The following is a 19592-nucleotide window of genomic DNA, read 5'->3' as shown; positions in this document are numbered from 1 at the left end:
CTGCCACAAGGACATGAGGGAGACCATGTCACTCCTCGTCTGCTTTCCTCTGTGTGGAAATACTTTAGGAAGGTGAACCCGGCAGCAAAATGCCAGATGGGCCAGTGTAGAAAAAAAATGAGAGAGCCCAGTTAGGAAGCTGCCCACCAAGTTGCCCAGATATAAGACTGCCATGGTCTGTGTCCATCAATGTCACTTGGAATGGATATAACATCAGTAGTAAGAGACATGGTAAAGGAAGAATTCTCAAGCCTTGTTGATGGACTGGCTCTGGGAAGTGAGAACCAGAGGATCAAAGATGAGCCCAAGAGAAGTGATGCGCTCCATACTTCAAGCTCTACTGATGAAATAGAAGAGTTACCAAAAATAGAGAGTGGTCCAAGGTTCTAGCCTGAGTAAGAGCTGAACACTAGCCTTACCCACATTCCTTCTTTACCCTCACTCCAACAGGCTGCCAGCCATTCCTTTCATTCACCTTCCTGTTATAGCCCAATCACAATCTAAGTACAGACAGACAGGAGGTGAACTCCTTAATGACTGTGATAGACCCAGTGACTGGCACAGAGCACTGCTTGATGAAGGCTACATAAACATTGATCATTTGAATGAGTGAAAGAGTGAATAAATTACTGAATGAGTGCCCTCCCTTATAGTTTTCTTCCTATATCTCAAGTCATATGATCTTTTCTTTAAAAGCGGTCCCTGCTTGGTCTACAAAATAGTCATCTTTCCTTTGTGAGGCAATCACTGCTTTCTACCATCCAGCCAGTTTCCTGTACCCCAGCCTTTCCCCTTTACTCTCTTCTGTCTCTGCCCTCCTCTCAATTCCTAAACGCCAACAGCAGTCTTGTATCTTTGGCTTTGGCTTATAATAGCTCTTGGCCTTAGAGGCCAATCAGATCCTACTGGTCCATAAACATTTAGCTCAAGGGCTGCCTCCTCCTAAAGCCCCTCCCCACCGTGCCTAGCCAGGACATTCCCCCCATATGCTTTGCATTTCCAGGGATTCTTTAGGGCTGGGCTTATATTTATGTCCCTGGCAAGCCTGTTCCCATAAGGCCTGGCACAATGGTAGCACCTACTAAGGGTTCAAACGAAGGGAAAATAAAGAAAAATGGCAAAAAGAGCTGCTTAGGGAAAAAGGCGATAAGCTTTATATTCATGAGGGAAAGTTCTCAGTTGTATCTGACTCTTTGTGACCCCATGGACTATACAGTCCATGGAATTCTCTAGGCCAGAATACTGGAGTGGGTAACCTTTCCCTTCTCCAGGGCATCTTCCCAACCCAGGGATTGAACCCAGATCCCCCACATACCGGGCAGATTCTTTACCAGCTGAGGCACCAGGGAGCCCATTTATTTTCATGTTGTCTTCATTTTCACATTCTCTTTTAAGATTTACCCCTTATCTACAAATTTCTCTCAGTAAAAAAGAAAATTCATTTAAACATTGCTTATTTACATAATGGTATTGCAGCCATGAAATTAAAAGATGTGTACTCCTTGGAAGGAAAGTTATGACCAACCTAGACAGCATATTAGAAAGCAGAGACATTACTTTGCCAAGCAAGGTCCGTCTAGTCAAGGCTATGGTTTTTCCAGTGGTCACGCACAGATGTGAGAGTTGGACTGTGAAGAAAGCTGATCGCTGAAGAATTGATGCTTTTGAACTGTGGTGTTGGAGAAGACTCTTGAGAGTCCCTTGGACTGCAAGGAGATCCAACCAGTCCATTCTAAAGGAGATCAGTCCTGGGTGTTCATTGGAAGGACTGATGCTAAAGCTGAAACTCCAATACTTTGGCCACCTCATGCGACAAGCTGACTCACTGGAAAAGACTCTGACGGTGGGAGGGATTGGGGGCAGGAGGAGAAGGGGACGACCGAGAATGAGATGGCTGGATGGCATCACCGACTCTGTGGACATGAGGTTGAGTGAACTCCGGGAGTTGGGGATGGACAGGGAGGCCTGGCGTGCTGTGGTTCATGGGGTCGCAGAGAGTCAGACACGACTGAGCGACTGAACTAGACTAGAAGGTGCTCAGTGGCTCAGTCGTGTCCAACTCTTTGCCACTCCATGGACTATATCCCACCAGGCTCCTCTGTCCATGAGACTTCCCAGGCAAGAATACTGAAGTGGGTTGCCATTTCCTTCTCCAGGGGATCTTCCCAACCCAGGGATGAAACCTGCATCTCTGAGCCTCCTGCATTGGCAGGTGAATTAGTTACACTGTGCCACCTGGAAAGTGTGGGAGACTTGGGTTCAATCCTTTGGTCAGGAAGATTCCCTAGAGAAGGAAATAGAACCCACTCCAGTATTCTTGCCTGGGAAATCTCATAGACAGAGGAGTCTGGTGGGCTGTAGTCCACCAGGGGTAGCAAAGAGTTAGACACGACTGAGCAACTAAACAACAACAGTTTATATAAAGAAACTGCTTCCCTTTCTCTGCCTTTTAAGATCCAAAGTAAATTTGCTTTAATATCCAGTGTGTGTGTGTTTTTTTAATTCCTTACTCAGCAGAGAAAGCCCATTCAAACAAAAGGAAGAAACTGACATATTTTGGATTGACAGATGTCAAGGGACACTACCATCTAATTTCCTTGTTGATTAACTTGAAGGTAATTTTCTGGTAACCCAGGCTTCCAAAACGGTATTTTAAGTGGCATGTTGGTAAAAGAAAATTAATTTTTCTGCGTTAAACTTGCCAGCTTTTGCATTAATTGCATGAGCATAGCAATCAATTAATAAATTGTTAAGCAAACAAGGGAAAATCGGTCAATTAAAAATGACAAAATTGATTCCAAGGGTAGATAAACCAAAAAATTGTCATAATACTCATTTCTAAGTTTGGCTGTCCTGCCTATGTATGATCTGCCTCCCACTTTTTACACAGCATTCAAAGTGCTGAAGCTTTATTATAATTTCTTATAAATAAATTACCACCTAAGCCGCCTTTGCTGCTTTAGTGGGATTAAGGAAATCAAATACAAACAGCAGTCCTCTGGTAGCGCAAGGAGAAGGTCACTGCTTTGGGAGAGTGTCCCACCCAGAGTACTCTGCACAGGCGTTTTTGAAAGGAGAGCCCTGGCCACGTGGACCAGTGTTCTCTAAATACTTGCCAGTCTTCTGCCAGGAGTAACCTCTATACATTGTCTTTCTCCTGGTCATACACTCAGATGTGTTCCAGAGATCAGACAAAGCGGGAAGCCGCAGGACTGGGTGACAGTGTTTGCCTCCTTAGCAGATTAAATGTGAATCTTCTTAAACACAGTGCCTTCTGTACGTTCCTATATGTCACCAAACGTGGCCTGGGATACCTGGATTTAGTCTCCTGGCCTGGATTAGGAAATCTGTCCCCCTGCTTAAAAAGACAGATGCTTTGGAAGTGATACTTAAAGAAAATAGAAAGGATAGAATTTGTCTCGTGAAAGTATCTACAGGCTTCACAGGCTTTATAACTTGGAGCACTTTTGTTGTCGTTCACCTGGCCCACTGTGCTTTTCTTTGGTCCTGACTCAATGGTGTGTCTTATCAGAAGGTTCCCCCTTTGTCCTCTCAGATGTGGACTAGAAAACTCAGAGATTGGAGCAGGCACATCACTAATTCCCTCAGTTTCCAATAGCATTTATCATAAATGAGGCTCAGAGGTTAAAGCATCTGCCTACAATGCAGGAGACCTGGGTTCAATCCCTGGGTCGGGAAGATCCCCTGGAGAAGGAAATGGCAACCCACTCCATTATTCCTGCCTGGAGAATCCCATGGGCGGAGGAGCCTGGTGGGCTACAGTCCACGGGGTCGCAAAGAGTTGGACACAACTGAGCGACTTCACTTTCGCTTTATTTATGTTTCAGCATGTAGATTTCTGAATTCACTCTGAAAAAGCGACTAAAGACATACATCTAAACTTCTATGTCTTACTGAATCTTCACTTGGATGTTGACAATGGCTCAATCTTAACAGAACCAAAACAAAACCCACCCCTCAAAATGTTTTGACATCCACCAGTCCTTTCCACTCCAGTAAGTGGCACCATCCTCCATCCTGGGCAAAAGCTTAGGAGTATCCTTTGAGTCCACTCTTGACCTCAGACCCCATATCTAATACATCAGCAAATTCCATCAACTCTACCTTCAAAATCCACAACCAACTGCTTCCCATCATTTCCTCCTTCCGCCATCATCTCCCCCACCAGGACTTCTGTAGGAGCCTCCTATTTGGTCTTCATGCCTGCACTCAGGTCCCCAGAGCAGCCATTGACAACAGCCAGAGACATTTCTCAGATCTTATCCCTCTCCTCTGTGGGTCCTTTTCCTTGCTATAACCCCTGATCCAAGAACAGTGCCCAGCAACAGATGCATCTCAGCAGAACTTGTGGGATGAATGAAATCACGGAGTTTGAATGCGGTACATCAAATGCTGCAGGAGCATTTGGATGTTTGAGAAGCATTATCTGACCAGTTATAGGCCAGGAAAAGAGTAAGACGCTGCCCTTGAAGCTGAGTCACTCATACATCTGCCAGCCCTCTGATCATCTTAGTCTTCCCTTCGCCATTGAGATGGGGCAGAGGATGTTGTGGGTGAGGAGGGTAGGGGTGGGGTTATGTCTGCCTAAACCAAGGCAGGAATTAAAAAAAAAAAAAATCCAAGTGCTGATTCTGGTTCTTTTAAACAGTTGCATACTTACTTGGCAGTCATGATAGCACAAGTCACTCCTATAATCAAAAGAATCATTACTTGTTTTGCTAAAATCCCAAGGAAATAGCTCAAGATGTGATATTTCAGCACTAATGAGGTTGTGCCTGAAGAAGTGGGATTTTAATTGTGATGGATTTAGAGAATCCACTGCAAAACTGCAGGAGAACAGCATGTTCTTTCCAGTTCCAGGGAAAGTGCATTAATATCCCATGTTTTTGTTTTATTTAGTCTTGGCTGGCTGTGTGGAGAATCACCTAAGGTAATGGCAGAGCTAGAGGGACTACATCAAATAGAACCCTATAAAGAAACTTTATTTTCTCCTCCCATGCTATGAAGGGAGGGTGTAGAACTGAGGAATATTTGTCTTGAGTTGCCTTACAAGCTACTAGATTGATTTCCTTTGCTCCTGACAGTTCTGATCCCAACACAACCTCTCTACCACCTTCCATCCTTCAAAGGTTGAAAGTCACTGCTTGAGAACCCTGGCTTGCTAAACCTTTACACGGCGGGTGGAGGAAGGGGTTTCTGCAGGATTTTATTTCATGCCGAAGACTGATGCGGGCTGGGTAGGATCGCTTCTGGTGCAAGTCTGCATATGAGCAGTATTGCTGATTACTTCATTAGAACCCTGTGCGCTTCGAGAGCCATATGCTTTCAAGTTTCTTTAAATGGTATTAGGGAAAAATATCCTCCAGGCATTATTTTTAAAGGGGACTTCAAACGTTCCCCAAGAAAAAAAAAAAAACTATAGCACGTTTGAACTCCAGGGGGTTGCAGGAGAAATCTTACTTAGCAAGACTGTGAAAATGGAGCCATCTTTTCAGTTTCAGGGTAAAATAAGTGTTGGTCACAATCAGGGATAAATTTGAAATGTGGATGGAGAAAGATGCAGAAAATCTCCAAATCCTTGAATCCTTACCATAAAATAGCAAAGAAGATGATGACTTGAGGAAGGAAAAAATTCTTTTAATAGTTCTCGTCTCACATTCTATGTTATAAAGAGAATGGAAGACTCTCCCTGTATCCTGCAGAGTGCAAAGGTCCACAGTTCTTCCCATTCCGTGCCATGTAGGAGACACTTCTAGAATGATTTCCCCTCTGTGCTACGTGCCTCCAAACTTTTAAAGACCTGGAAAGCAAGGCTACAGGTAGGGGTAAAGCTGTTCATTTGGAGTTTCCCTGCAGAGGTTTTGCTCCAGAGGTCAAATCAAAGAAACCCTTCTCTAAGTTTTAACCCTCCTTTTCTGAACAGATTCCAACCTGATGTCATTTAATGCATTGATGCCTGGATTTCTTCGGCATCACAGTTGCATTATTACATATCAAAAGGACTCTTGAGAAATTCCCTCGAATTGATAATTCTAATTTCTTATGTATAACTATTCTGTATTCACTCAGAGGACAGCTGCATTGTATGCTAAACCATGAGTCGGAGAAATTGGTCCCTTTGTATGTAGGTTTGTATTAAATTGAGATGCTCTCTTTTTTCCCCTGTTTGTTCCCACACTTGAGTTCCTGGTGTCAGTTTGTATTTGGCTTCTCGAGCATATTAAAGTTTTTCTAGTGCTTATGATGTTCTTGCCAAGAGCACACTTGCAGCAATCTGCACCAGAACAGTCTTTGTGCCAATTACTTCAAAAAGTATTCTTTAAAATGAAAAGAGGGAGGGGGATTTTTTTTTTTTCAGGGAATTTTTCAGGTTATAGTGTGGTGGTTTCAATTTTAATTTTTTAGTCAGTCTTCCTGAAATGATGACTGATCAGCTCCGGGATGTGTGCATCTTTAGGTTGTTTTCTCTCTTTTTTAAAAGGCTTTCTACAAAATGGAAGTTCTGGTAAAGACGTACGTGTAACAGGGATAATCAGTAGGACGGAGGAAACTGCTGATACCACACCCTCATCTATTTAAACAGCTCTGGAGAGGAAACTGCTAGAAGCTTGTTAAAGAGTTTCCAAATGTGTGACTGTAAATGACTATCTCTAATCATGGCTGAATAAACCAAATGCAGCAAATGAGCTGGTGACACGCACAAAAGTCATGAGCATTCTGAACTGCGTATGCTGAATGGATAATAACCCATGTCAGTGCCATGGGGTCCTCTGAAGGTTAAAATCCTAAGTTTTCATCAAGTTATTTATATAGAGATAGAAACACATTTGGGAAAACAAAAGAGGAAAAGTGGGCGGAATGTTCCCCCAGAAACGCACTGCTGAACAGGAGAGGGGCCCTGGGTGAGAGAGGAGACTTCTCTTCCTGTGTCTGCCACTCACTGGCTGTGTGTCCTTGGGCAAGACATTTCACTTCACTGAGCCTCAGTCTCCACGACTGTAAGGTGGGCGAATGCACGAGGTAGTCCACAAGGTGCTCCCCTGGCCCCAGCACACTGTCTCTCTGGGGGCCACACACAAAGATGATTTGGCAGGAAGCGGATTCATTCACTCCACAAAGCAAGACGTTTTGAGAGGCCTGTCATTCCTAGAAATTGCTCTCATTAAGGATGAGATATAGGGCTGAATGAAGCAGCCTTATAAAATATCAGCTATAGCAGACAGAGGGCAGGTTGAGAAACATTTCAGAAAATGTCCTTTGCTAATCAATGCCTAACACGTAACATCCAGGCCTCACGAAGAATGGAACCAAGATAATACAGATGGGAAGTTATAGAGGTTTAGGGCTTTGATGATGGCTCAAAGCTTCATGTTTAAACATGCCAGATTTAACAGGCACCACAGCAAGGAAGGGTCTCAGACCCCATGTAGTTAAGCCCACTCACTTTCCCAGTGAGGAAACTGACACAGAGAAAGGCACGCCTCACTGCAAACACAGAACTGAACATTGCCTGAGTGTGCCAGAAAAAGTGAGGCACCTTGGCTCCTACTGTGCATTCTTCATTTCTTGCACCTATTTGGGTCTAAAGTGCCTAGCTTAAGAGAATTCCTTGTTCTTGCATACCTGAAGAGTTCCAGTTACCTACAACAGCCTCCTGGGAAGGGATCACTTTTAGGTTTGATCTGTAAGGAGTTTCATGTCTAAATTTGGGGAATGTCAGGACTTTCATTGTTCCACAATATTTAGGACCCATCTGTTTGCATTGTTTTTTTTTTTTTTATTTATCATAAATTCAAGTCCTCATATGTGTGTGTTTTCACTTTAAGAGGAACTGCTGCTTTTAAAAAAAAGTGTTTCAGCTCCTGAGACAGCAGAGTTGTCCTTCCACAAGGACTGGTCTACCCATCCACGTGGATAATTGTCTTTAATTCTGTATCCTCTGCCACTGAGGAAGAGAGGAGGAGCTGACTCCCATATCTTGGAGCTCTTCCTCTGAAGGCTTTTCCTTTTTAACAAAATGTAATCATTTATTCTCCTGCAGACCTTCAGGCCAGGTGGATGGGACAGAGTGCATGCATGCTAAGTCACTTCAGTCATGTCCGAATCTGTGCCACCCTAAGGAGTGTATCCCGCCAGGCTTCTCTGTCCATGGGATTCTCCAGGCAACAATATTGGAGGGGGTTGCCATGCCCTCCTCCAGGGGATCTCCCCTACCCAGAGACCGAATGCCTCTGCCTCCTGAATCGGCAGGCTGGTTCTTTACCACTACTGCCACCTGGGAAGCCTGGGGACAGAGAAGAGCTGCCTTAACCATTCTCAGGAGAGCAGAGAACTCTCTGGAGCTACTCTCTTCACACAGACAAGCACTCAGCAAGGTCCACAGCTATCTTTGGCCATTTGTTGCAGATTCGAGCGGGTATAAATTCCATTACCAAACAGAAACAAAGGTGTGTGAGACTTAGAACAAGACATGTCACTAAACTCAAGAAATTTATGTAAAACATGCCTTCGACAAAGATGAATGGAGCAAGGATAGAAAACAGAAAATATCTGAATTATCTGTTTCCTAATAGGAGCTCATGAGTGCTCAAGAAAAGAAAGAATATGATATAGTGTTTCCACAGGCATCTATAGGTGAAGGATCACTTGGCATAAGACTAATTCGGAGTCTTTTTTTTTTTTTCTTTAATGCTGTTGGGAATACAATTGCAGTCAGTTACACTGAGAAGAACTGCCTCTGTACCCTCAAGTCAGCGACATTAAGCCATAGGGGCCTCCAGGGGCCGTGAGGGGTGATATCCCTCCTCCACATCAAGTGACAGAGGACTAAAAATGCTGCCCTCCACAGAGGTACAGTGTTCCTCTGTCCTTCTCTAGGAGACTTTAATAAAGTGACTGAATGAAATGAAATTTGATCAGATGTTTCTAGTTCAGCCTTCTTGCTTTGCCCCTTAACAATTTATAAAGGTGTTTCTACCCATGGTCCTGTTTGATTAAATGATATTTGAAGTGTTCCACTCTCTGAGAAAATGTGGTTTATAGCCTTGGCATACATTTACATAATCTCGTTAAGGAAATCTCTTCAGCTTAGTTAAACTGTCCCAATAAAAAAAAAAAAATCTTATCTCTGGTAGAAGAAAGACTGTTTTCTCCAAAAGGAATAGGAAACAAATATGGAGTCTGACCACATTTTGAGAATCTAAGGCTCTAATTGTACTTACATTTTTTATGTTATATATTTGAAGCTTGTTAACAGAGATGGATGAGAAGTAATTGCTGTGTTTGGAGGATACAGTCATGTAAGAAAAGAATGCTGTGGCTAATGTTTTTTAAATGTGGATTTTAAAAATAATTTTTTATGTGTTGCCTTGGAAAATGTTTATACATTAAAAAAAAAAAACTGAGGGTGATAAATTACCACCAATCTCTCAAGCTCCCCACTGGAGCCATCAAATTAAGGGTTAACCTCCCAGGATTCCCCTGAATTAATCAGGAGCTAAGCCAGGGGCAGGCTAGGCTAGGGAGAAGGGACTGGCAGAGCTCCACCTCCCAGGAGACGCGTGGGGCACAACAGTGCAGCCCACAAGTAAAGGAGCCTTGGCAGGGCTCCCAGCGCCTCCCTCAGGCAGCCCTGAGCGCAGAAAACACGCCCGAATCCCACATCGGCCCAGAGTTTCTGCTTATCAACAGCCGATCCTCCATTTTCAGGGAACCAAGACAAGGGGTTGTGTTTACAGAGTAGGGGGGTTTTCAGCCCTGATTTAACTGTAAATGTACATCTTTCTTTGCTCATTTAGGAAGCAGTCTGTGATAAGCCGCTGGGTCATCTTTCTAAGATATCTAGATCCGTTCAGCTCTAGATAATGATGCTGCTGCATCTAGACAGACCCAAGAGTGGTAGTTTAGTCACTAAGTCATGTCCCAACTCATGCAACCCCAGAGACTATAGCCCACCAGGCCCCTCTGTCCATGGGATTCTCCAGGAAAGATTACTAGAGTGGGTTGCCATATCCTTCTCCAGGGGATTTTCCCAACCCAGGGATTGAACCCAGGTCTCCTGCATTGCAGGCAGATTTTTACTGGCTGAGCCACCAGGGAAGCCCCACTTTGTGACCCAATGGCCCGCCTTAATCAAAACTGAAAGGATGGTTATGCTAACCACTGGCATAAAAGCCCTTGGAATGCTGGGTGGCACACAGAGTTCCAGGTTCCTTTCCAGCTTTAAAGAATCCAGAGTTTGGGGCATAGGACCTTGGAATCCCTATTATTTGTGTGTGTGTTATTTTTTTCATTGGAGTATAATTGCTTTACAATGTCATGTTAGTTTCTGCTGTACAACAAGGTGGATCAGCCATATGTGTACATATATCCTCTCCCTCCCACCAACTTGAGCTCCCTGGGCTATACCACAGGTTCCCACTAGCTATCTGTCTTACACATGGTAGTGTATTTATGTCAAACTTAATCCCCCAGTTATCCCACCCTCCCTGCTCCCCACCTGCATATTCCATGCCCGTTCTTTACATCTGCATCTGTATTCCTGCCCTGGATCTAGCTCTCCAAGTGATTCTGGTACATGCTCAGATTTAAAAACCACTAACCCTAGAGGGTTTGGGGTTTTAAATAAATCCCTGATATCAGCATTAGGTGGTGTGGGGTTTCCAATTAAAGAGCAAAATATGTTTCCCCCGTGTGCCTGGCTCATTTAGTTATTTGTGTATAGGACACAGCAAGTTGACTTCAGCTGTAAGAGGAAGAATGCCCCCTTCCTCATGTTTATGCATCATGAGTCTTTGCTTTCAAGACCTTAGGATCTCAGTGAAAACAGAGAAATGAGCCCCTGGCTTCCTTCCTTCCTCTGCCTACCAGAGTCGGGAATGCCCTTACCTACAGCCAGGTCCGTCCACTTCTGCAACCACCCTTGGTGAATCTTTTCAGTCATCAGACCCAGCATTGGGCTTTCCTGGTGGCTCAGACGGTAAAGCGTCTGCCTGCAGTGCAGGAGACCCAGGTTCGATCCCTGGGTTGGGAAGATCCCCTGGAGAAGGAAATGGCAACCCTCTCCAGTACTCTTGCCTGGAAAATTCCATGGAATCAGGAGCCTGATGGGCTGGAGTCCATGGGGTCACAAAGAGTCGGACACGACTGTGCGACTTTACTCACTCACTCAGACCAAGCATCAGCTGGTTGTACTCAAATTACATTCCCCCTCCTGCTCATCTTTTAGCAGTCAAACCAAACGGAGTCCCTGGGTATTCACACTTTCTAACTGTCATCCTTCTACCTGAGAGAACTGCTGGGGTTCCTCTTCATTAATTTTGCTCTGAATACTTCCCTTGTACCCAGCCTCACCTCCTTTCTTCTCCACTGCCAGAGCTGCCCTTAAGTTGAGCCCATCTAAAACTCTCTCCAGTTCTTGCTAGTCCTCTAGCCTTAAGTGCTAAATCCTACCCAAGCCTGAAAAGCCCCGCTCTTAGGGAAATTCTTAGAGACAAACTTCCAGAAAGCCTCCTACCACCCACGTGATTCCTGAATTGATCAGCACCTCCAGACCTAGTTGATGATGACATTCCACGTCCACCTCTGCTCTGTTGCATCTCCTTTGGCCCTGGAAGAGGCGTACATCTTTACCTGCTCCCTGCCAAGACCCAATTTCCCCTTGGACCTCTTCCCTTACCCTCAATCTCACCTCTGCCTTGAGAAGTCAACTTATCCCTCTTCTGTCCTTTCTTATCCCCAATTGCTTAAGTTTCATTGTGAATTATGATGAACATTCCTAGAAGCCAGTCAGTTTCTAGAAATAAAATCTGAGATGCTGGAAAGAGAAAGGAATGAGCACTGCTGTTCTGCCCCTCACAAAGCCCAAAGGCACTTCCTTCAGCTGCAAGCCCTTTTCTCCCTAGTGTCTGCCTCTATGGACAAATTCCTGGTCTCAGATGAGTTGGTTTTGTTTTTCAGGCCTTGTGCAAAGACTTAGGTTTCAGGAGCCAGACAGACAGGGACAGAGAGACCTGTTAGGGTAGTTTCTCCAACCGATGATATGCTCTAAATTCAGGAAATCCCACTCCCTAAAAATTTGCATGAAGTAATTTACATGAGGTTGATATTCTCCTGCTGGTTTAGATTAAGTTGTTAGGCTGTAGGCTAGATGTTTAGATTCAGAAGACCCAGCTAAGCCCTTATCTTTCAGCAGGTTGTGGGCCACCAGAGCCCCCATCACTTAAAAATAATTAGCTGACTCTCCCACCCGAGCTAGTGATTTGATGATCTGTATGCTGAACCAGACCTCTACAGGGGAATAAAAGAAAAAAGACCAGAGTGCCAGAAGGAAGCTTAATTTTTAAGGTAAATTTGGATTCCTTTAAAGGACAAGTTAAAAAAAAAAAAAAAATCTCTGAAGATGCTCTAAACCCAGGGAACCATAGTTTTTTTCCTGCCTGCAGCTTCTTGGTTCCTCCCAGTGCCTAGCCTTATTCTGTACTTTACATTATATGTGGAAAATAATGCACATAATACTTAGCACTTCCTTTTGATAAAGAAAATGTTTCATAGGACTAGTAGTGAGATTTATTCCTAAAAGAATGGAGAATAGCTTCCAGATGTATTTTCCCGTCACGGACTTTCTTTCCTTAAGTATTGACAGAGGGGAAGTTTTATCAAGGTCTTTGTGATGGGCTTGTTTATAATGAGAAGATATTAGTGGAGCGCATCTAAGTGTTTATCACCAACAGATGACAGAAAGGAGCATATGGCAGGAAGAGAAATATATATTTGTCCAAGAATCATGGCTTGTTAACACTCCCACATTCGTCCTAAACTCCGCGACCATGCACTCTCTACATGGCGCACGCGCACTTGTTGTGTCCAAGAAGAAAACTAAAAGTCGGACGGTGATTTCTTCGATGTGGAACTGTCAAATGATGCTAATTTGGACATTTTTATCAAAGATGGTGGGATTCCCACTCAGAAATCCTGTGCTTACTGCTTCACTGTTGCTGGTGTCTGGGCAGTGCTTAGAAAAATATGGGCTTTAGCATTTTTACACAGCTCTTTATGATAAAACAAGAACAATGAAAGGAAATGTGAGAACTGAGCTCTTACATAAAATTGAGCTTGGGGTCCAAGAATCTTTTCACTCAGAGATCTCTTTTGAAGAATGTCTGTAGATTAAAGACCAGACCAAGACAAACCTTTAGGACACAGAAGAAATTTTTACCTGGCGTTGGCCAAAACCAAAGCACTGTTGCAACTTGGATACGACCCCTAAACCCCTACTGATTAATTCTTAGAGTAAACTCTGCATTGATTAGCTTGCAGCTGTCCTTGGAAGCTCCTGCCCTCACCATGGAGCTGTCAGGGGAGTGGGAGGTAGGGTAACAGCACAGTGACAGCCCCTCTACTGAGCAGTATTTCATAGAATTCTCTGGAATTTAGACAGAACCCTAGGTATCAGCACCTGACTCTTATCTTCCCTTTTATATCTGAGGAAACTCTGCCCTGGTCAAGCTAGAAGACATGCCAAAAGTCACCAGAACCAGAACTGAGATCAATTGTTCTGTTTCCCAATTCAGTGTTATTTCTAAGCCACAGTATTCCTTTCACTTTAAAATTACTGTTTTTATGGTTTCACGGTTCTTGAAATCACAGTAGTATTTAGGTTTATCTACTTGTATTCAACATCATTTCTCATTCACCTGCTTAACTGTACAAAAAAGCCATCCCATTCTTTGGAATGTTACCACAGGGCCTGGTGACCATGTGGCAAGCTTGGCATTTATGTCAGAATGGAATTGTGGAGAGAGAAAAAAGATTTTGAGTTTTCAGAAATGGGCACCTTTTAAGCAAAAGTAATCATTATAGAGTAAGAGAAATTCAATTTAGAGAAGTTAAGTTGCTTTAGGCTTCAGATACTCAAAGGGCTGGCATGGTGGGGGGGTGCCTTTGGTGTTCTTCTCTTACTTATGTTTTCTCTGTTGGTAATTCCATTGAATTGCTTGGTTTTAAGTATCACCTCCAGTCAAAAAAAAAAAAAAACAAAGTGAAGCACAAACCAACCAACCAACCAAGTCTTCAACCATACCTTCATCTCTCATCTCTTAAGCACTCAACCCCTTTTACCAACAATTGAAGGACACCTTGCCCAGCATCTCCCTAGGATGCTCAAATACTAAGTGTCCACAGGGAAATGTTTTTCATTCCTTTGCCAGCAATTCCTGCATTCCCAGTCACCATTTAGTCCACCATCATCTTCTGTGCTGCTGCTGCTAAGTCGCTTCAGTCGTGTCCGACTCTGTGTGACCCCATAGACGGCAGCCCACCAGGCTCCCCCATCCCTGGGATTCTCCAGGCAAGAACACTGGAGTGGGTTGCCATTACCTTCTCCAATGCATGAAAGTGAAGAGTGAAAGGGAAGTCGCTCAGTCATGTCCAACTCTTAGCGACCCCACAGACTGCAGCCTACCAGGCTCCTCCATCCATGGGAGTTTCCTGACACAGGCTCACAATCACCATGCTTCTCTCTAGGTCCCAGTACCAACTTCTACTGCTTGTACCTAGTATTTGCCTCATCTCTGTCTCTTCTGCTAACCCTCGTTGAAATGCTCCTGGTTCCCTGGGTGTCTCCAATAGGTTATCTTTTGTATTCGTTTCTATTGTACTTTATATTCCAGCCCTTTTCTCTATCTGGAACCCCTTTTACCATTCTATAATTATATCTTATGGCAGTTTTCATTAAGTGCCAGTTTCCTGTAGCCTTCCAGATCCATTCAGTCAAAAGTATTTTCTGCCTACCCTGACAGCCCAAAGATTTCATTCTATACCTTTCCTTTGGTGCTCACTTTATTTAAGAATATAGTATTTTTTTGAGCATATACTGCATATCAGGCATATACCCAGGCACTTTGTATACATTTCTACTTAATCCTCTCAGCAGCCCTATATCCCAGAGGTCCATATTTTACTGGTGTTGGATACAGCTTGGACATGGGGACTCCACTCCCTGGGTGATTTCAATGTGTAGTAAGGTTGAAAACCACTGGTAGAAGTCCAAACGCTTTAGCCAGACATTATCCTGTAGTAGATATCACCTTTGATGTTCTAAAAAATAAATGTTGGACCCCAGCCCAGTCCTACCTAATTAGAATCTCTGGGGCAGGGAGCCTTGGAATCCATGCTTTAACAACACTGCACAGGAGATTCTGTCATATAACCAGAATGGAGAAACCACTTGAGCAGACCCTGTGTCATCTCCCAGTCTTAATATATTAAGAGTAATTGTTTGTTTCCTCTCACTGTGTAGTCTGTAAACTCTTGAGAACTGGTTTACATTTGATCCACCTTGGTCTTCTCTCTGGTACCTATCAAGACTCCTTGCATATGTTTTAGAAACTAAAAAACCAAAAGAGTGCCCTTTGATGACCTCATTAAGAAAACAAAAGACATCTTTACAGAGTACTTCTTCTCTCTGTACTAGATTTTAAATCCCTAATATGCTGACCTGGAAAGTAAGCAAGTCATTTCAATTCCCTGAGCATCATAGTTGCATGACTATGCAGTGCCAGAGCTAGGATATGAACCCAGATCTTCTGATAATACTTTTTATCCAGCCTCAGGCCTTCAAAGCAACTACAAAGTAAAACAAACAAACTGTTTGGATACATGTTCTCTGCCATGTTTCTAAAATCTGAACATAATTTCTCACAATGAGAGAAAAAAAACCAACCAATTGTTGGCCTTATGAAATGGGTTTGGGGGAAATCCCATAATTTAAACCCCAGAATTAATTATAGGACCTAACATATCTTTTCTTCTCTTCAACCTCACCCTCCCCCACCCCCAGATGTACATACACTCAGACAAACACACTCTGATGTTCTTTGACATTTCTTGACAACTGCTTTGTTTATTGCATTGGCAATTTTCTTAGGTGTTTTTTCCCTTCCAGTTTGCATAGTTTCTCAGACTTTTCAAATAATTTGGGCTTCTGCCATATATGAAATCATTTCAAAGGTTCATATACAGTTTACTTAAGGCAGTAAATTGGCATCTGGTATAAACTTCTAATGTTTTGGTTCAATATGAATATGCACTTAAAACATATAAAAGCATAACAAAGTTGAAATGATGCTTAAACACAACCTGCTGCTAACAAGCACCCAGTCGTGTCCAGCTCTCTGCAACACCATGGACTATAGCCTGCCAGGCTCCTCCGTCCATGGGATTTCCCAGCAAGAATACTGGAGTGGGTTGCCATTTCCTTCTCCAGGGGCAAACACAACCTAAAAACATGGATTCTAGGCCCCCTTTGCCATTTCCAAGCCCGATAATTCTGGTTAGGAGAGGAATGTTACAGAGCCACTTTCCTCATTTAAAAAATGAAAAGGAGAATGACCTAAAATAGACTCTCCCAAATTTTCTCCCAAATACAAAATGGCATGATCCTTAAAGTAATAATTATTTGGCCTGTGGTCAAGATCAAATGTATAATCAGTCCTTATCCTTATTATTTTCAAGGGCAAACAGAATTATAATGAAAATTTTTATACTTCTTTACGATTTAGAAAGTGTTTACCACCACTGCCTCCTTTGACTTTCATGACATAACTACAGAATAGTCATTATTATCCCCATTTCACAGAAAAGAAAGAGATGCACTGAGGTAGAGTGGCTTTCTCCAGGAGAACAAAATCAGGTGATGGTAAATCTAGGTCCCTGCCCAACCCAACTTTTGACCCCTTTCAACAGCTCAGTGGCCACGGGCAAAGCTGGAGGAGATCAGAGGTGGGTGGCTCTGACATACACGCAGCTCCCCAGTAGCCTGCCTGGCTTCCTCAAATGTCTGCTACCCCTGATGCCTTTAAATTGCTTTGGAAGAGAATACCAAGTAGGGATTTATTTAACATATCATTTCTGGGTGTGAGTTTTCCTGAGCATTTATAGATCTGTGTTTTTCCAAGAAGCTGAGTGTTCCTGATAAAACAAGACAGATAATGATAAATGAGCATCTATGTAAGCCTAGCTGGGAGGAGGACCAGGGACTGTTAACACCCCTCCTGTGAAGCTAATCCCATTTCTTTTAGCTATTTCTTTATTAGTTAATGAGGTCTTGCAAAAATATGTGTCTGTGATGATGTTTTAGCATCCTTGCCTCTAGGAACATTTTCAAATATTCATAAAGTAGCTCGTCTGACCAAAGCTGAAAGCAAAGGTGCATTAAGCATGAATTTAGTCAACTTCAATGTGGGTGGTCAAAAAACTGCTTCTAAAATAACCTAAATAATCCTCCTCGTTGGTTTCCAGATCCACAGCTCTGGGCTCAAACATGAAGGAGGACAGGGAAGAGGTATCATTTAGAACAGCCAGGACTCTGAAGGGCAGCCCCATAAGCTTTGATCCTGTTTCCTGACTGACAGCATCGTGGCTTTGCTTTTGGAAGACTGAATAACTTAAAAACACAATGAAAGAGGAATTACCAGTCAAGCCCCTAGGAAGGAGAGCAGATGCTAGTTCTTATTGCTCCAGGGAGGTCAGAGACCCACTTCCCACTTCAGTTTCTTCTGACAAGGAGGGAAAAGGAGACTCTCAAAAGTGTCTCTGGTGCTCAGGGGTGCATTTGGAGAGGCAAACCAAACACAGAAACTCGACCAGCTACAACACTGAGCTCCAAGGTACAGGGAATGGTGGCAAGTACTTCTGCAACCTGGTTTGGAGGGTACCCCACACTGTCACAGGGCCCGAGGAACACAACTAGAGTGCACACACATGGCCTCCAACCCCCTCACACACACATATACACACGTGCCTTCCATCACCCAGAAGCAGTGTCACACAAATGCTCATTCTTTCCATCTTTTTATGATTTCATTTTCCCATAACATTATTTAAGGAAACTCACATTGTGACTCATCTCCTATGTTCAATTCGTAAACAAAGGAATTTTTTCAAAAGATGGCTTTATAAAAACATATCATTGAAAATAATGTGAAGATGATGAACCAACTTTGTTTGGTTCTGGGTGGGTGGCATGGCATACTTTGGCTAAGAAACCAAAAATCGCAGCACAGTATTCTCCCTCCTGTTTCTGAGCAAGTACTTCGGAGCTGTCACCAAAATGGTGCAAGCCTTCCTGATCTACTGCGGTAAGAGCTCAAGGAACAAATCATATGCCAAGGTCCTGTGACCTTTGATCCCAGAGGGCATTGCGACAAAGCATGGTGTTACATGTACAGGTAACTCAGCACTGCCTAACATGGAATGTCTATGTTCAAAAGGACACATTCATGTCGTTGTCACTGAATCTCTTAATCACTGGAGTCTTTGGCTTTTTTGAGAATGAAGGAAAGCTCTGAGCCACACTTCTGAAAAGAGACGTCTATGGAATCCTGTTCAGTAGAAATTTGGAGGACAGATATTGTCCACTAGTAAGGGATGAAAACGCAAACATTTCTTTTTGCCGCTCAGGCTCAACTTTGTCCTTTTATCTGGTTGTGAACTTCCTCTGAACGTGAAAAAAAAAAAAAAAAGTCCTGAAAAATAGCAATAGCACAGTAATAATGCTGCCGTGAGAAATGCTCAGAGTATAAGACTATTTCTCTTTTGTCTCTTGCCTTGAGGACACTCAGGGCACTTTGACAGCCCTTATGATTACACCAGATTCAAGCTAACATTCGTTATTCCAGACGCGATTCTGCATTTCTCAAAAGAAGTACTGTTACAGCCCGGATGTAAATTTGACTGTGTCCTGTACTTAATGTTCTATTCCAGGTGATTCACATAACGGGCCGGCTACGACTGAGGGTGTCACTGTCCCACGGGAGGACCGTCCCCAGCCAAATCATGGGTCTCGTGGTTGTGGCTCATGCCCTGCCTCCCCCTACGATCAATGAAGTCAGAATTGACTGCCATATGTTCGTCACTCGAGTAAATATGGACCTCAATATCATTTACTGTGAAAATAGGTACTTCGTTTTTGTTTTCGTTTGCCCTGTTGTATGTTGCACATTGGTAAGGGCTGGTGTTTTCAGCAGTCTGAAGGATTTTACTCTCCCAATGAGGCTCATTATAAATCCTGATCTTATTTTTAATGGCTGCTTGGACTGACACCAACCATGCTTTTTATTTGAAATTTGCATCGCTGCCCTGATTTACATTAGGGACATCAATGGGATGAATTAGGATACCCAGGTATCCACATGCTGTTAACTGAGACCCATTCTGGCCAAGAACCCAAGGAAGAGAGCAGGGCTGAGACGGTCTTGGCAAAACAATGCAGCAAGAGCTATCTCCTAACGCCGCAGCCAGACCCACTTCCTGACTACTGCACGGACCCAGCCTCATGATGGGCAGCATTCACATGGGCATTGAGTACCTTCTCCTAGTCAGCTCGGGCTGCTGAGACAAATCCCCATAGACCGGATGGCTCAAACAACAGACATTTATTTCTCACAGTTCTGGAGGCCGAGAAGTCTAAGATCAAGGTGCAGGCTGATGAGGTTCCTTTGGTAGCAGGCTGGGGTAGGGGTGGGGTGCAGGGTGGGGGTGTCTTCCTGGCTTCTTGCTGTGTTCTCATATAT

General features: G+C 43.5%; 1 protein-coding gene across 1 annotated transcript in view; it reads left to right on the top strand.

The window, feature by feature from the left end:
- The window catches only part of NPAS3 (neuronal PAS domain protein 3), a 981309-nt gene that overhangs the window by 933399 nt on the left and 28318 nt on the right, over nt 1–19592 (top strand). Inside the window, exon 8 of the mRNA XM_088829495.1 lies at nt 18784–18977. Coding sequence (XP_088685621.1) covers nt 18784–18977 — 194 coding nt within the window. The remainder of the gene's footprint in view (nt 1–18783; nt 18978–19592) is intronic.

Source organism: Moschus berezovskii, chromosome 21 (assembly GCF_049115385.1).
Source record: "Moschus berezovskii isolate FMDL1 chromosome 21, NW_MosBer_1.0, whole genome shotgun sequence".
Taxonomy (NCBI): Eukaryota; Metazoa; Chordata; class Mammalia; order Artiodactyla; family Moschidae; genus Moschus; species Moschus berezovskii.
Note: the sequence above shows the minus strand (reverse complement) of the source record. Positions and strands in the feature narration are given on the sequence as shown.